This window comes from Pseudophryne corroboree, chromosome 1 (genome assembly GCF_028390025.1).
Source record: "Pseudophryne corroboree isolate aPseCor3 chromosome 1, aPseCor3.hap2, whole genome shotgun sequence".
NCBI classification, from domain to species: Eukaryota; Metazoa; Chordata; class Amphibia; order Anura; family Myobatrachidae; genus Pseudophryne; species Pseudophryne corroboree.
Genome location: NC_086444.1, coordinates 179,631,718 through 179,645,092, shown reverse-complemented (window position 1 = coordinate 179,645,092; position 13,375 = coordinate 179,631,718). Strand labels below are relative to the sequence as shown.

At 48.4% G+C, this 13,375-nt stretch overlaps 1 protein-coding gene across 6 annotated transcripts in view; it reads right to left on the bottom strand.

The window, feature by feature from the left end:
- Positions 1-13,375, bottom strand: part of ATG10 (autophagy related 10) — a 418,616-nt gene that overhangs the window by 6,816 nt on the left and 398,425 nt on the right. The window contains exon 8 of one of the 6 annotated variants that reach the window (XM_063963936.1): positions 12,347-13,285. The exons of the other annotated variants lie outside the window; for them this stretch is intronic. Within the exon in view, the coding sequence (XP_063820006.1) occupies positions 13,261-13,285 (25 nt within the window). The 3' untranslated portion in view covers positions 12,347-13,260. Of the gene's footprint in view, positions 1-12,346; positions 13,286-13,375 lie in introns of those variants that run through there. 6 annotated transcript variants of the gene reach the window in all.

Sequence of the window (13,375 nt, the reverse complement as noted above, 5' to 3'; positions counted from 1 at the left end):
CTAGGGGATTTTGCAGGAATAGGGACAGAGCCTGACCAAACTGCCATAGACTTCTTCAACACCTGAGTTTCAGTCTCAGTATTAGCTACCCTCCTAGTAGAGATCGGAGAGATCATTCCTTTGATAAAGGTTAACCACTCAGTTTAAACAATAGGGATCTGAGACAAAGCATTACAATCCTGTGTACATGAAATGGATCCCTCCTGAGAGGAAACCTCTTCTGCAGCATATGACACAGAGTCTCTAGACATGGCTATGTGAGATATTAAATACCCACACGCACACACAGGGAAATGTCAGACACAGTTTCCCCCCAAGTATTGCACAGAGAGACACAGAGATTGGCGCCAACCCACACACAGCGCTTTTTGAGGTAGAACTAATGAAATTACCAGCGCTGTCTGTGTACCTTAATAGACTACACAGACTTTACACAGCCTCACACCCCCTTCTACAACCCCCTGGTACCGCACAGGATAGATGGAGTTGCTTGGAGGGACAGCTCCCCGTCTGCATCTGTTGTACAGGAACTGCAGGCAGGAAAATGGCGCTGAACGCTGCTGGGCCCACTCTGAGGAGAAGCTCCACCCCCCGAACATGGTGCTGCTTCCCGCTTTTCATTATATTATACTGGCCTGAGAATTTTTGATGGCAGCGATCCGGGGACCCTAACACGCTTGCTGACCAGTGTAGGGTAGAGGCGCTGGCTCAGGGTGCCCCTCATAGCGCCGCACTATGTACCACTGAGCCCCGGAGCGCAGTTAGTACTGCGCTCCCTACCCTGTTGCCGCCATCTTCACACCGGCTCCCCGCTTGCCAGGGGGGCCAGTGACTCACTCGCCACTGAAGTCTTCTGGCTCTGTAAGGGGGTGGTGACATGCTGCGGGAGTGAGCGGTCGCCTAGAGCGGCTAACGATCAGCACCCTTAGGAGCTCAGTGTCCTGTCAGCGGAGATAGTGGGTTAGACCATGCAGGGCAGACACTACTCCCCCCTTAGTCCCACAAAGCAGGGAGGCTGTTGCCAGCAGCCTCCCTGTACCTAACTCTTTTAAAAAAACAATAAAACTAGAAAAACTCCTAGGAACTCCCCTAGCTGTGACCGGCTCCACCGGGCACATTTTCTAAACTGAGTCTGGTAGGAGGGGCATAGAGGGAGGAGCCAGCCCACACTCTCAAACTCTTAAAGTGCCAGTGGCTCCTAGTGGACCAGTCTATACCCCATGGTACTAATGTGGACCCCAGCATCCTCCAGGACGTAAGAGAAATACACATTTGTGAGCAAACATATTGGTGTTCAGTGGAATAAACATTGGTGGCCAGCAGTTCACACATACAAAAACACTGTAGAATCGGGCCTGCAAATGTAGATCAGTCACTGCTCTGTCTGTGTCCTTCCTCTTCAATCTCCTCATGATGCTGCACAAAATGGAGGATGGGAGTGTACAGAAATACCACAGATCAGACGATATATCGTTAGATCAATCGGAGGTGCAAAAATACAAACGATTTGCACCACATTGCTAATGAGCTGACCAGATCTTCCCGGCAGTGGGGAAGATCTGAAGATACGAAAAACAACCCATGGAACCGCGCATCAGATCATTATCGGTCACGAAAATTGCCCGATACGCACAATTTTGAAATTGTGTAAATTGTGTATAAAATCATCTAGTGAGTGGGCACCTTTAGTGGGACATGTACTAAGCAGTAATAAAAGTGGAGAAGTGAGCCAGTGGAGAAGTTGCCCATGGCAACCAATCAGCATTGACATAACATTTATAATTTGCATACTATAAAAGCATACAGAGCAGCTGATTGGTTGCCAAGGGCAACTTCTCCACTGGCTCACTTCTCCACTTTTATCACTGCTTTGTACATGTCCCCCTTAGGCTCTTATTTTGAAAAATGAATAAGCTCTTTTGAACTTCAGTATCATATATATTGAATGACACAATTTGTTTATCCTATGTGAATCTTTCACTTCACTGAAAGTCTTTCTGCCATTTCATATTGAATGTTCTCTCACCATCTCAATATTCAGTCTTTCAAAACTTTTCCTCCAATCACAGAAGATACATACTGTAACTTACATTTCTATTACTATAAACCCTACCCCTGAAGCTTGCTAGTTAAGTCAGAATTGTCCTATTTTCCTCACATACAATCTGTATCTTAAAATCCTGTTTCATTCATCAAAGATACATCTACAGAATAAGTATCTCACACAACTGTATTAACACTAATTCATATGCTAATAATCTCCAATAATAACCTCCAGCATTGAATACGGTAAGTCTCTTCTTATTGGTTTTCCCCTACTTGAGACTTTGTCTACTATTTACAACTTTCAATTAGGCCCTGCCTGTCTAATAGTGATGCAAATATACTAATGACCATTTAGTAACTATTTAATTAATAACATTAAAAACTTGCAGCGAAACAAATACTTTTTCTGCTGTAAATGTTTGTATGTTCATTAACATTGATGTTCCATCCTTAAGATTATATATAAAACAGTGTATCATAGATGGTATTAACACATAATAACATTGCCTGTTCCACAACTATGTATAGGTACTGTCAGGGCCACCGAGAGCTAAATGGGGCCTGACCAAATCTGGGAGGCACAGTCATGCCCACTTCAGTGAAAAAAACTTCAATAAGTAAATTTGTTCTCCTCATCAGCACTACAAAATGAGACATGTGCCTGCCTCAGCAGCTGACCCAGGCCCCTCCAACAAGCCTGGGCAATCTTCCCCTTTCTCTGCACCCCTGGGTACTGTGGATGTATATGTATGTACAGTAAGTGTACATGTATATGAAAATGGTAAGCATGTATTTGTTAAATCCCCTTGCAGTTGTAGACATTTATTTATGCCACATGCAAACCAACATAAATGTCATATCCAATCCCAGCAATGAAGCTATTCCAGAACTAAGTAAAGGCATACTTGCCTACCCTCCCGGAATGGCCGGGAGGCTCCCGAAAATCGGGTGACCCTCCCGCCCCCCCCGGAAGAGCAGGCAAGTCTCCCGATTACAGGGGTTCCTCCCTGCCCGGCTGCCCACTTAGCGAGTGAAGTGGGTGGTCCGGGCAGGCAATGACGCGATTCTTGTTGAATTGCGTCATGCAAGCCACGCCCCCACTGTATAATGCCGGTAATTGCGGCATTACATAGTGGGGGAGTGGCTTGCATGACGCGATCCAGCAGCCACGCCCCCATCCCTCCTCTGGCCCGCCTCCGGCCCGCCCCCCTCCTCACATCAGCTTACTGCCCCCGCCCCCCTGCTGAGCCGACGCTGCTCTCTCCCGGAGAGAGCAGCCCAAAAGTCGGCAACTATGAGTAAAGGTGTGTACACACGGTGAGATTCGGGCTATGCCTGATTCTCACTATGCAATAGGACTGTGGTCGAAATCGCAAGCATAGATGACTGTGCTTGCAATACTGGCTTTGTATGATTTTGGCTGTCAATTTTGACTATACTTTTATACTAGATAGTCAAAATTGACTTACCTTCACAGTCTACCTAGGCTTGTGCAGAGGCGGATTGGCCATAGGGTTTACAGGGAAGATTCTCGGTGGGCCGGCGCACCCGCGGGGGTCTGTTTTGTTTGAGGACATGTGGTCCTTTTCATAGACATAATGAATAAGATGCAAAATAATTTGCATATATGAAAATTACTTTGCCACTTAGCCTGGGATTGCAGATGATCTAGTGTATGCTCTGTCTGCCTGCTTGGCTGACATATAAGATTGAGTGAATAGTGATTGGGATACGGTTGGTGTAATAAGCAAGAAAATATATCTTTCTAAAGAATGATATAGTTTTCTAAATTCTAAAGGTGTATCATATAATGTGCTCATAATATTTAATTTTATTTCTTTTTAACTTCCCCCTTGATGCTGGAAATGCCCACTATCTGGAAAGTCTTGGGGGGAGGGTGCTGCTGCCATGGCCCATGGCTAGACCTTACACCTCTGGTGCTGCCCATGTGGGGCCACTAGTACAATTTTTTTCCAGGGCCGCTTTTTGTTCCCAATCCGCCCCTGGGCTTGTGATACCGACCTCGCGGGACTGCGCATAGGGATCGCAAAGTGACTTTCACCTTGCGATCTGCACTAACTTTCCTTGCGATTTTTACTATATTGTCAAAATCGCAAGCAAATATCTCACCGTGTGTACACACTTTAATAGAGATGTGTGAAAGTGAGAGAGAGCTGACTGCCCTCTACTGGCAAATACAAATCTGTATTACATGTACTTTCTTGATCTATATTAGCATATATTTTAAATGACCAATATTCAATTTTCATTCAAAAGAATTAATGTCTTGTATAAACAAAATACATACAGCTGCCTTTTTCTGCACACATCAGCAACTTCTACAGTTTTGATAAGGCTGTTCTAAAAAGAAAGCATCATTATGTTATCAGAGCTGCACTGTGTGTGACTTTCACAATATTATATATATATATATATATATATATATATATATATATATAGGATTTTAATTACCTACCGGTAAATCCTTTTCTCGTAGTCCGTAGAGGATACTGGGGTCCACATTAGTACCATAGGGTATAGACGGGTCCCTTGGGAGCCATGTGCACCTTAGGAGTTTAATAGTGTCGGCAGGCTCCTCCCTCTATACCCCTCCTACCATACTCAGTCTAGAAACTGTGCCCGAGGAGACGGACATACTTCGAGAGAAGGAAACACAGATAGTGGTGAGATTCACACCAGCTCACACATAACAGAAAACCAAGCTAACCAGCTTGAAACAATTCAGCAACGGCTGAACAACAGTACTTAACCAAGCAACAATGCAGTACTTAACCAAGTAACAACGCAGTACTTAACTAAGTAACAAATGCAGAAAAACGAAGCGTTGGGCGGGCGCCCAGCATCCTCTACGGACTACGAGAAAAGGATTTACCGGTAGGTAATTCAAATCCTATTTTCTCTTACGTCCTAGAGGATGCTGGGGTCCATATTAGTACCATGGGGATGTACCAAAGCTCTCAGTACAGGAGGGAGAGCGCAGAGGCTCCTGCAGAACCGATTGACCAAACTTTAGGTCCTCAGAGGCCAAAGTATCGAACCTGTAGAACTTAGCAAACGTGTTTGATCCCGACCAAGTAGCCGCTCGCCAAAGTTGTAAAGCCGAGACACCCCGGGCAGCCATCCAGGAAAAACCCACTTTACGAGTAGAGTGGGCCTTAACGGATTTCGGACACGGCAAGCCTGCCGTAGAATAAGCATGCTGGATAGTACACCTGATCCAGCGAGAAATTGTCTGCTTAGAAGCAGGCCACCCAACCTTGTTGGGATCATAAAGGACAAACAGAGCGTCCGACTTTCTGTGACGAGAAGTTCTCTTCACATAAATCTTCAAAGCCCTTACAACATCCAAGGATTTTGAAGTAATTGAGGAGTCAGTAGCCACTGGCACCACAATAGGTTGGCTGATATGAAAAGCCGACACAACCTTCGGAAGAAATTGCTGACGCGTCCTGAACTCAGCTCTATCTTTATGGAAAATCAAGTAGGGGCTCTTGCAGGACAATGCCCTCAATTCCGACACGTCTAGCAGATGCTAATGCCAATAGTGTGATCGCCTTCCAAGTAAGGAACTTGACATCAACCTCCTGTAAAAGTTCAAACCAATTCGACTGCAGGAACTGCAGCACCACATTAAGATCCCAAGGTGCCGTAGGAGGCACAAAGAGAGGCTGGATGTGCAGAACCCCTATCAAGAAAGTCTGAACCTCAGAGAGGACAGCCAATTGTTTCTGGAAGAAAATGGACAAGGCTGAAATCTGGACTTTTATGGAGCCCAACCGCTGGCCCACATCCACACCTGCTTGCAGAAAGAGGAGAAACCGCCCTAATTGAAACTCCACCGTAGGAAACTGCTTGGATTCACACCAAGACACGTACTTTTTCCAAACTCGATGGTAATGTTTAGACGTTACTCCTTTCCTAGCCTGTATCAGGGTAGGAATAACTTTGTTTGGAATGCCCTTCCGAGCTAAGATCTTGCGTCCAACCTCCATGCCATCAAACGTGGCCGTGGTAAGTCTTGATAAGCGAATGCTCCCTGTTGCAGAAGGTCCTCTCGAAGAGGAAGAGGCCTCGGATCTTACAGCAGTAACTCCAGAAGATACGCGTACCAAGCCTTTCTTGGCCAGTCCGGAGCGATGAGGATCGCTTGAACTCTTGTTCTTTTTATTAGTTTGAGAATCCTTGGGATGAGTGGAAGTGGAGGGAACACATACACTGAATTGAACACCCACGGAGTTACCAGGGCATCCACCGCCACTGTCTGGGTCCCTCGACCTGGAACAGTACCTCCAAAGCTTCTTGTTGAGGCGGGAGGCCATCATGTCTATTTGAGGTACGCCCCAAAGACTTGTCACCTCTGTGAATACCTCTGGGTGGAGGCCCCACTCTCCTGGATGGAGATCGTGTCTGCTGAGGAAGTCCGATTCCCAGTTGTCCACTCCCGGAATGAAGATTGCTGACAGCACCACTGTGTGTTTTTCTGCCCAGAGGATGATTTTTGTTACCTCTGACATTGCAGCTCTGCTCTTCGTTCCGCCTTGTCGGTTTATGTAGGCCACAGTCGTTACATTGTCCGACTGAACCTGAATGGGCTGATATTTCAGAAGATGTGCCACTTGTAGAAGACCGTTGTATACGGCCCTTAGTTCCAGAATGTTTATCGGAAGGATGGATTCCAGGCTTGACCACCTTCCTTGGAAGTTTTCCCCTTGGGTGACTGCTCCCCAACCTCTGAGACTTGCATCCGTGGTTAGGAGGATCCAATTCTGAATGCCGAACCTGTGGCCCTCTAGTAGGTGAGAGGTTTGCAGCCATCAGAGGAGCGAGATTCTGGCTTTCAGTGACAGACGTATCCTCTGGTGCATATGAAGATGAGATCCCGACCATTTTTCCAGGAGATCCAGTTGGAAAGACCGTGCATGAAATCTTCCGTACCGTAGAGCCTCATAGGAGGCAACCATCTTCCCCAGAAGGCGAATGCACTGATGAACCGATACCCGGGCTGGCTTCAGGACATCTCGGACCATTGTTTGTATCACCAGGGCTTTCTCCTCCGGCAGAAACACCCTCTGTACTTCCGTGTCGAGGATAATCGCCAGGAAGCACAGTCTCCTTGTCGATTCCAAATGCGACTTTGGAAGATTCAGGATCCATCCATGATCCTGGAGTAGTTGAGTTGAGAGAGCAATGCTCTGTAACAGCTTCTCCCTGGAAGACAGCAGATCGTCCAGATAAGGAATTATGTTCACACCCTACTTGCGGAGGAGTAGTATCATCTCCACCATGACCTTGGTGAACACCCTCGGTGCCGTGGAGAGGCCAAACAGTAGTGCCTGGAACTGATAGTGACAGTCCAGCAGCGCAAATCTAAGATAAGCCTGGTGAGGCGGCCAGATCGGAATGTGAAGGTACGCATCCTCGATATCCAGGGATACTAGAAATTCCCCCTCCTCCAGACCTGAGATCACCGCTCTCAGAGACGCCATCTTGAATTTGAATTCCCTCAAATAAGGGTTCAACGACTTTATATTCAATATTGGCCTGACCGAACCATCCAGTTTCGGTACCACAAACAGGTTTGAATAATAACCCTTGTTTGCTAAATGATGTGGAACTGGAACAATGACATTTGACTTTAGCAATTTTTAAAAGGCTTCCTGTAGGATAGCACTTTGTCAGCAAAGCTGGTAAGCCTGATTTGAAGAATCTGTGAGGTGGGAGTTCTTGAAACTCCAGTTTGTACTCCTGGGTAACAATATCTTGTACCCAGGGGTCTATGCCTGATGATGTCCAGACATGACAGAAATGTCTTAATCTTGCTCCCACCTGCCTGATCTCCAGGCTGGCAGGTCCACCGTCATGCCGAGGATTTTGAGGAAGCAGTACCAGGTTTCTGTTCCTGTGAACCTGTTGGTGCAGGTTTTCTTGATTTCCCCCGACCTCCTCTAAAGAAAGTGGAAGGGGGTTTGGAGTTTTTAGCTTTCGCGGTCCGAAAGGACAGCATTGTACATGTAGGATAAGATTTCCTAGTAGGCGGTGTTGCTGAGGGAAGAAATGTTGACTTACCCGCAGTTGCCGTGGAGGTCCATGTATCTAACGCTTCCCCAAACAGAGCCCAAACTGTGAAGGGTAGGTTCTCCACAGTCTTCTTGGATTCCGCATCCGCAGACCATTGGCGCAGCAAGATTCCCCTGTTTGCCGACACAGCCATGGAAGAAGCCCTCGCATTAAGATGGCCAAGGTCCGTCATGGTCTCCACCATGAAACCTGCAGAGTCCTGTATGTGATGTAAGAACAATTCAATGTCACTTCTATCCATAGAATCTAATTCCTCTAGTAATGTGCCTGACCACTTTACTATGGCTTTAGAAATCCATGCACAAGCAATAGTGGGTCTTAACGTAGCGTTAACGTAGCTAGTAGCTGTGTATAATGATTTGAGTGTAGTCTCAATCTTACGGTCAGCCAGCTCCTTTAAAGCGGTGGACCCAGGGACAGGTAAAACCACTTTTTTAGATAACCTAGACACAGAAGCGCCTAATACAGGCGGGATTTCCCACTTTTTCCTGTCCTCCTCAGGGAAAGGAAAAGCAATGAGAATCCTTTTTGGGATCTGGAATTGTTTCTCTGGATTTTCCCAGGATTTTTCAAACAATGCGTTTAATTCCTTAGACGCAGGGAATGTAGGAGAGGATATTTTATTATCAGTAAAGTAAGCCTCCTCTACTTGCTCAGGTACCTTATCAGTAATGTGTAAAATGTCCCTAATATCCTCAATCATGAGTTGCACCCCCTTCAGAAAGTGATGCAACCAGAGGCGTAACAAGGGTAGGGCGAGCAGGGTGCGTGCCCTGGGCGCCGTGGCAGCCCCAGCAGAGGGGGGCGCCACCGACACCTGCACTGCCCACTCGCCCCACGGCAAATCACATTGTTGAAACTAGCGGCAATGGAGCCGGTGCATTGCAGCAGTGCACGCCGCAATGAAGGAGCCCGCCCCGCAGCCTCCGGCACTACAGTGAGTCAAACTGACTAATTATAGTATGCCGCTGTGACAGAGGGGAAGCCCGATCATCCACGATGCAGTCTGGCTGGCTGGATGAGAGGGGCCCTCCCCTTTCCTCTCATCTCTCCTCTCATTGGCTCCCTTCTCCCCTCTCCTCCCCCATACTCACCTCGTCTCTCACCGAGTCCCCGCGCTTCCTTTCTGCCAAACACTGGCTCTTCCTGGCTCGTGTCTCCTCCGCTGCTCAGACTGTCTGGTGCCGCTTCCATCTTACAGTGGTTTCTGTGCTGGTGGAATATTCTCAGCTGGTGGGGTCCCAGGTGCAGGTACGGAATGGCTCCTCCCTTTGGCCTCTGCAGACTGCAACCCGGGGGGGGGGGGGGGGGCACTGTGGGGAATGTAACTGGCATTGTGGGGCAATGTATCTGGCACTGTGGGGCATGTAACTGGCACTGTGGGGCATGTGTCTGGCACTGTGGGGCATGTATCTGGCACTGTGGGGCAATGTAACTGGCACTGTGGGGCATGTAACTGGCACTGTGGGGCATGTAACTGGCACTGTGGGGCATGTAACTGGCACTGTGGGGCATGTATCTGGCACTGTGGGGCATGTAACTGGCACTGTGGGGCATGTATCTGGCACTGTGGGGCAATGTAACTGGCACTGTGGGGCAATGTAACTGGCACTGTGGGGCAATGTATCTGGCACTGTGGGGCATGTGTCTGGCACTGTGGGGCATGTGTCTGGCACTGTGGGGCATGTAACTGGCACTGCGGGGCATGTGTCTGGCACTGTGGGGCAATGTATCTGGCACTGTGGGGCAATGTAACTGGCACTGTGGGGCAATGTAACTGGCACTGTGGGGCAATGTATCTGGCACTGTGGGGCATGTATCTGGCACTGTGGGGCATGTAACTGGCACTGTGGGGCATGTAACTGGCACTGTGGGGCAATGTATCTGGCACTGTGGGGCATGTATCTGGCACTGTGGGGCAATGTATCTAGCACTGTGGGGCAATGTATCTGCCACTGTGGGGCAATGTATCTGGCACTGTGGGGCAATGCATCTGGCACTGTGGGGCATGTGTCTGGCACTGTGGGGCATGTATCTGGCACTGTGGGGCAATGTAACTGGCACTGTGGGGCATGTAACTGGCACTGTGGGGCATGTAACTGGCACTGTGGGGCATGTATCTGGCACTGTGGGGCATGTATCTGGCACTGTGGGGCATGTAACTGGCACTGTGGGGCAATGTATCTGGCACTGTGGGGCAATGTATCTGGCACTGTGGGGCAATGTATCTGGCACTGTGGGGCATGTATCTGGCACTGTGGGGCATGTGTCTGGCACTGTGGGGTATGTAACTGGCACTGTGGGGCATGTGTCTGGCACTGTGGGGCATGTGTCTGGCACTGTGGGGCAATGTATCTGGCACTGTGGGGCAATGTAACTGGCACTGTGGGGCAATGTAACTGGCACTGTGGGGCAATGTATCTGGCACTGTGGGGCATGTATCTGGCACTGTGGGGCATGTGTCTGGCACTGTGGGGCATGTGTCTGGCACTGTGGGGCATGTGTCTGGCACTGTGGGGCATGTATCTGGCACTGTGGGGCAATGTATCTGGCGATGTGGGGCATGTATCCGGCATTGTGGGGCATTGTATCTGGCACTGTGGGGCAATGTAACTGGCACTGTGGGCCATTTTTAGTGGCCACACCCTTCTGGTGCATGGCCACACCCCTTCTGGTGTGTGACCACGCCCATTTTTTTGGCGCACGCACATGCTTCTTTTGCTGTTTTTTTTTTTGGGGGGGGGGGGGGGGGCATTTTCCATCTTGCCCTGGACTCCGAAAACCCTAGCTACGCCTCTGGATGCAACCCCCCCTTGCATATACCCATCACCGTCCCCTGTATCAGAGTCGGTATCTGTGTCAGCTTGCATTATCTGGACAAGAGCACGCTTCTTAGGGTAAATTGGGGTCTTGGAAGAGGTAGTGGGAGCTGAATACGACAAAACCTCAACAGACTTTTTCAAAACCTGTGTTTCAGTCTCATTTTGAGCTATCCGAGATGAAATCTGGGATATCATTCCCCTAATAGAATCCACCCATGGGGGTTCGAATTCAGAAGGCTGAGCAGTATATTACAGTCCTGAGTACATGGAATAGACTCTTCTGGCGAAGATACACACTCTGCAGCACAAGATACAGAGTTCCTAGACATGTTTATGTGTGCTATACAAACATACACACACAGGAAAATGCAGACACAGTTTCCCCTACAGTACCTTCAGAGAGACACAGACTATTTGGAGCCAGCCACACAGCGCCCCAGTAGGCAGTTATACACTAAAGGCCGGCGCTGACTGAATAACCTTAATAGGATTACACAGTAAATATAACACACTCCCCCCTTGTCTATAACCCTTGGTACCGCAGAGGTATTGGAGTTATGTGGAGGCAGAGCTCCCTATCAGCGTTCTCAGTGTGATCTGCAGGGAGAAAATGGCACTTGTGAGATGCTGGATCTACTGTGAGGAGAAACCCTGCCCCATGTAATGGCGCGTCTTCCCGCTTGTACAGATTATACTGGCCTGAGGTGATTTCGCTGCTAACAGTGGGATTAGCCCCTGTTAACATAGTGACCAGTTGTAGGGTATTTGCGCTGGCCCAGGGCGCCCATCACAGCGCAGAACAACAAGTACCGCTGAGCCCTCCGGAGCGCAGCCTGTGTAAAATGTCCCTAATATCCTCAATCATGAGTTGCACCCCCTTAGCAAGGCTCCTACCCTTGTGCCGCCATTCCCGCCGGCGACCCGCTTCCCAGGGCACCGGCTCTGTTAGGGGGTGGCGGCCGTGCTGCGGGAGTGAGCGGTTGCCTCAGGGGCTTGCGATCATCACCCTCAGGAGCTCAGTGTCCTGTCAGCGGAGATAGAGAACTATTAACCTCTAGGGTTGGTTCCTACTCCCCCCTAAATCCCACGAAGCAGGGAGGCTGTTGCCAGCAGCCTCCCTGTACCTAACTCTTTTAAAAAAACAATAAAACTAGAAAAACTCCTAGGAACTCCCCTAGCTGTGACCGGCTCCACCGGGCACATTTTCTAAACTGAGTCTGGTAGGAGGGGCATAGAGGGAGGAGCCAGCCCACACTATTAAACTCTTAATGTGCCCATGGCTCCCAAGGGACCGTCCATACCCCATGGTACTAATGTGGACCCCAGCATCCTCTAGGACATAAGAGAAATATATATATATATATACATACACACATATATTTATATATCATCATTTAATATCACTAATAAACAGTGAAGAAAGCCATCTTCAAAGGCAATGTTCATACATCATAATTAGGTAAATAGTCATCACTAGGCAACTTAGGGCATAAGTACCCCCACCCTGACGGCAGCCGTTTCGGTGCTTGTGCACCTTTCTCAAAGGGTAGTAGGGGACTATATGGTTGTGCTGGTCTCTCCACTCAAAGAGCTCCTGTGGATTTGATGTTTGATCCTTTTGCTTTCTAATATTTCAAGTATACCGTCAACAGCATCCTGTCAGAATCCCGGCAGCGAGTCTCCTTGCGGGCTCGCCATGCTTCAGGCCCGGTGGCTTGCTTCGCTTGCCACAAATTATATTCCCACTCGGTTGGTGGCGTGGACCCACTAACCGAGTGGGAATACCCTACAGAGGTCGGGATTCCATCCGGTGATATTTCAGTGGCTGTCAGGATTCCGGCGTTGATCTCCTGAACGCCGGGATCCCGACAGACAGCAATCCCATTACAAGGAGTGACTTTTATTTTTCCAGTTCTAGCAAATGTTAAAACCGATTAACATTTTTCAGAGTCAAAACTTGTAGTATGGTGAAAAAACAGATAACATCATAATGAATATGTCTGTATAATCCTCCAGTTTTCAATAAAACATCCACTTCAGCTTGGTTCCTTCCACTGTCTGCTAGAAGTTCCAGATTGGCCAAGCTGTATCTCTGCTGCATTAGTAGTTCCCAGTACTAGTATCACTACATCAGCGCTAGTTAACTACGCTCCATCAATGTGCAGCAAGGTGAAAATGGATGCGTAAACCTGGGAGTACAGCATGATGTGTAAGCACTAGGTGACACCGTTCTTGAGCAGAACATCTGATTTCCCAGGAGGTTATTTCAGACGTGGAAGGATAAGTAGTCTTGTCAGAGGACGGCTTGGCCTTCGGTCCTGGAATGAACCGTGGGGTAATGTTAGGGTATGTACAAGATGCACAAAAGCAAACTAGTAAAATGTAAATGCAGCTTTATATTCTAAAAT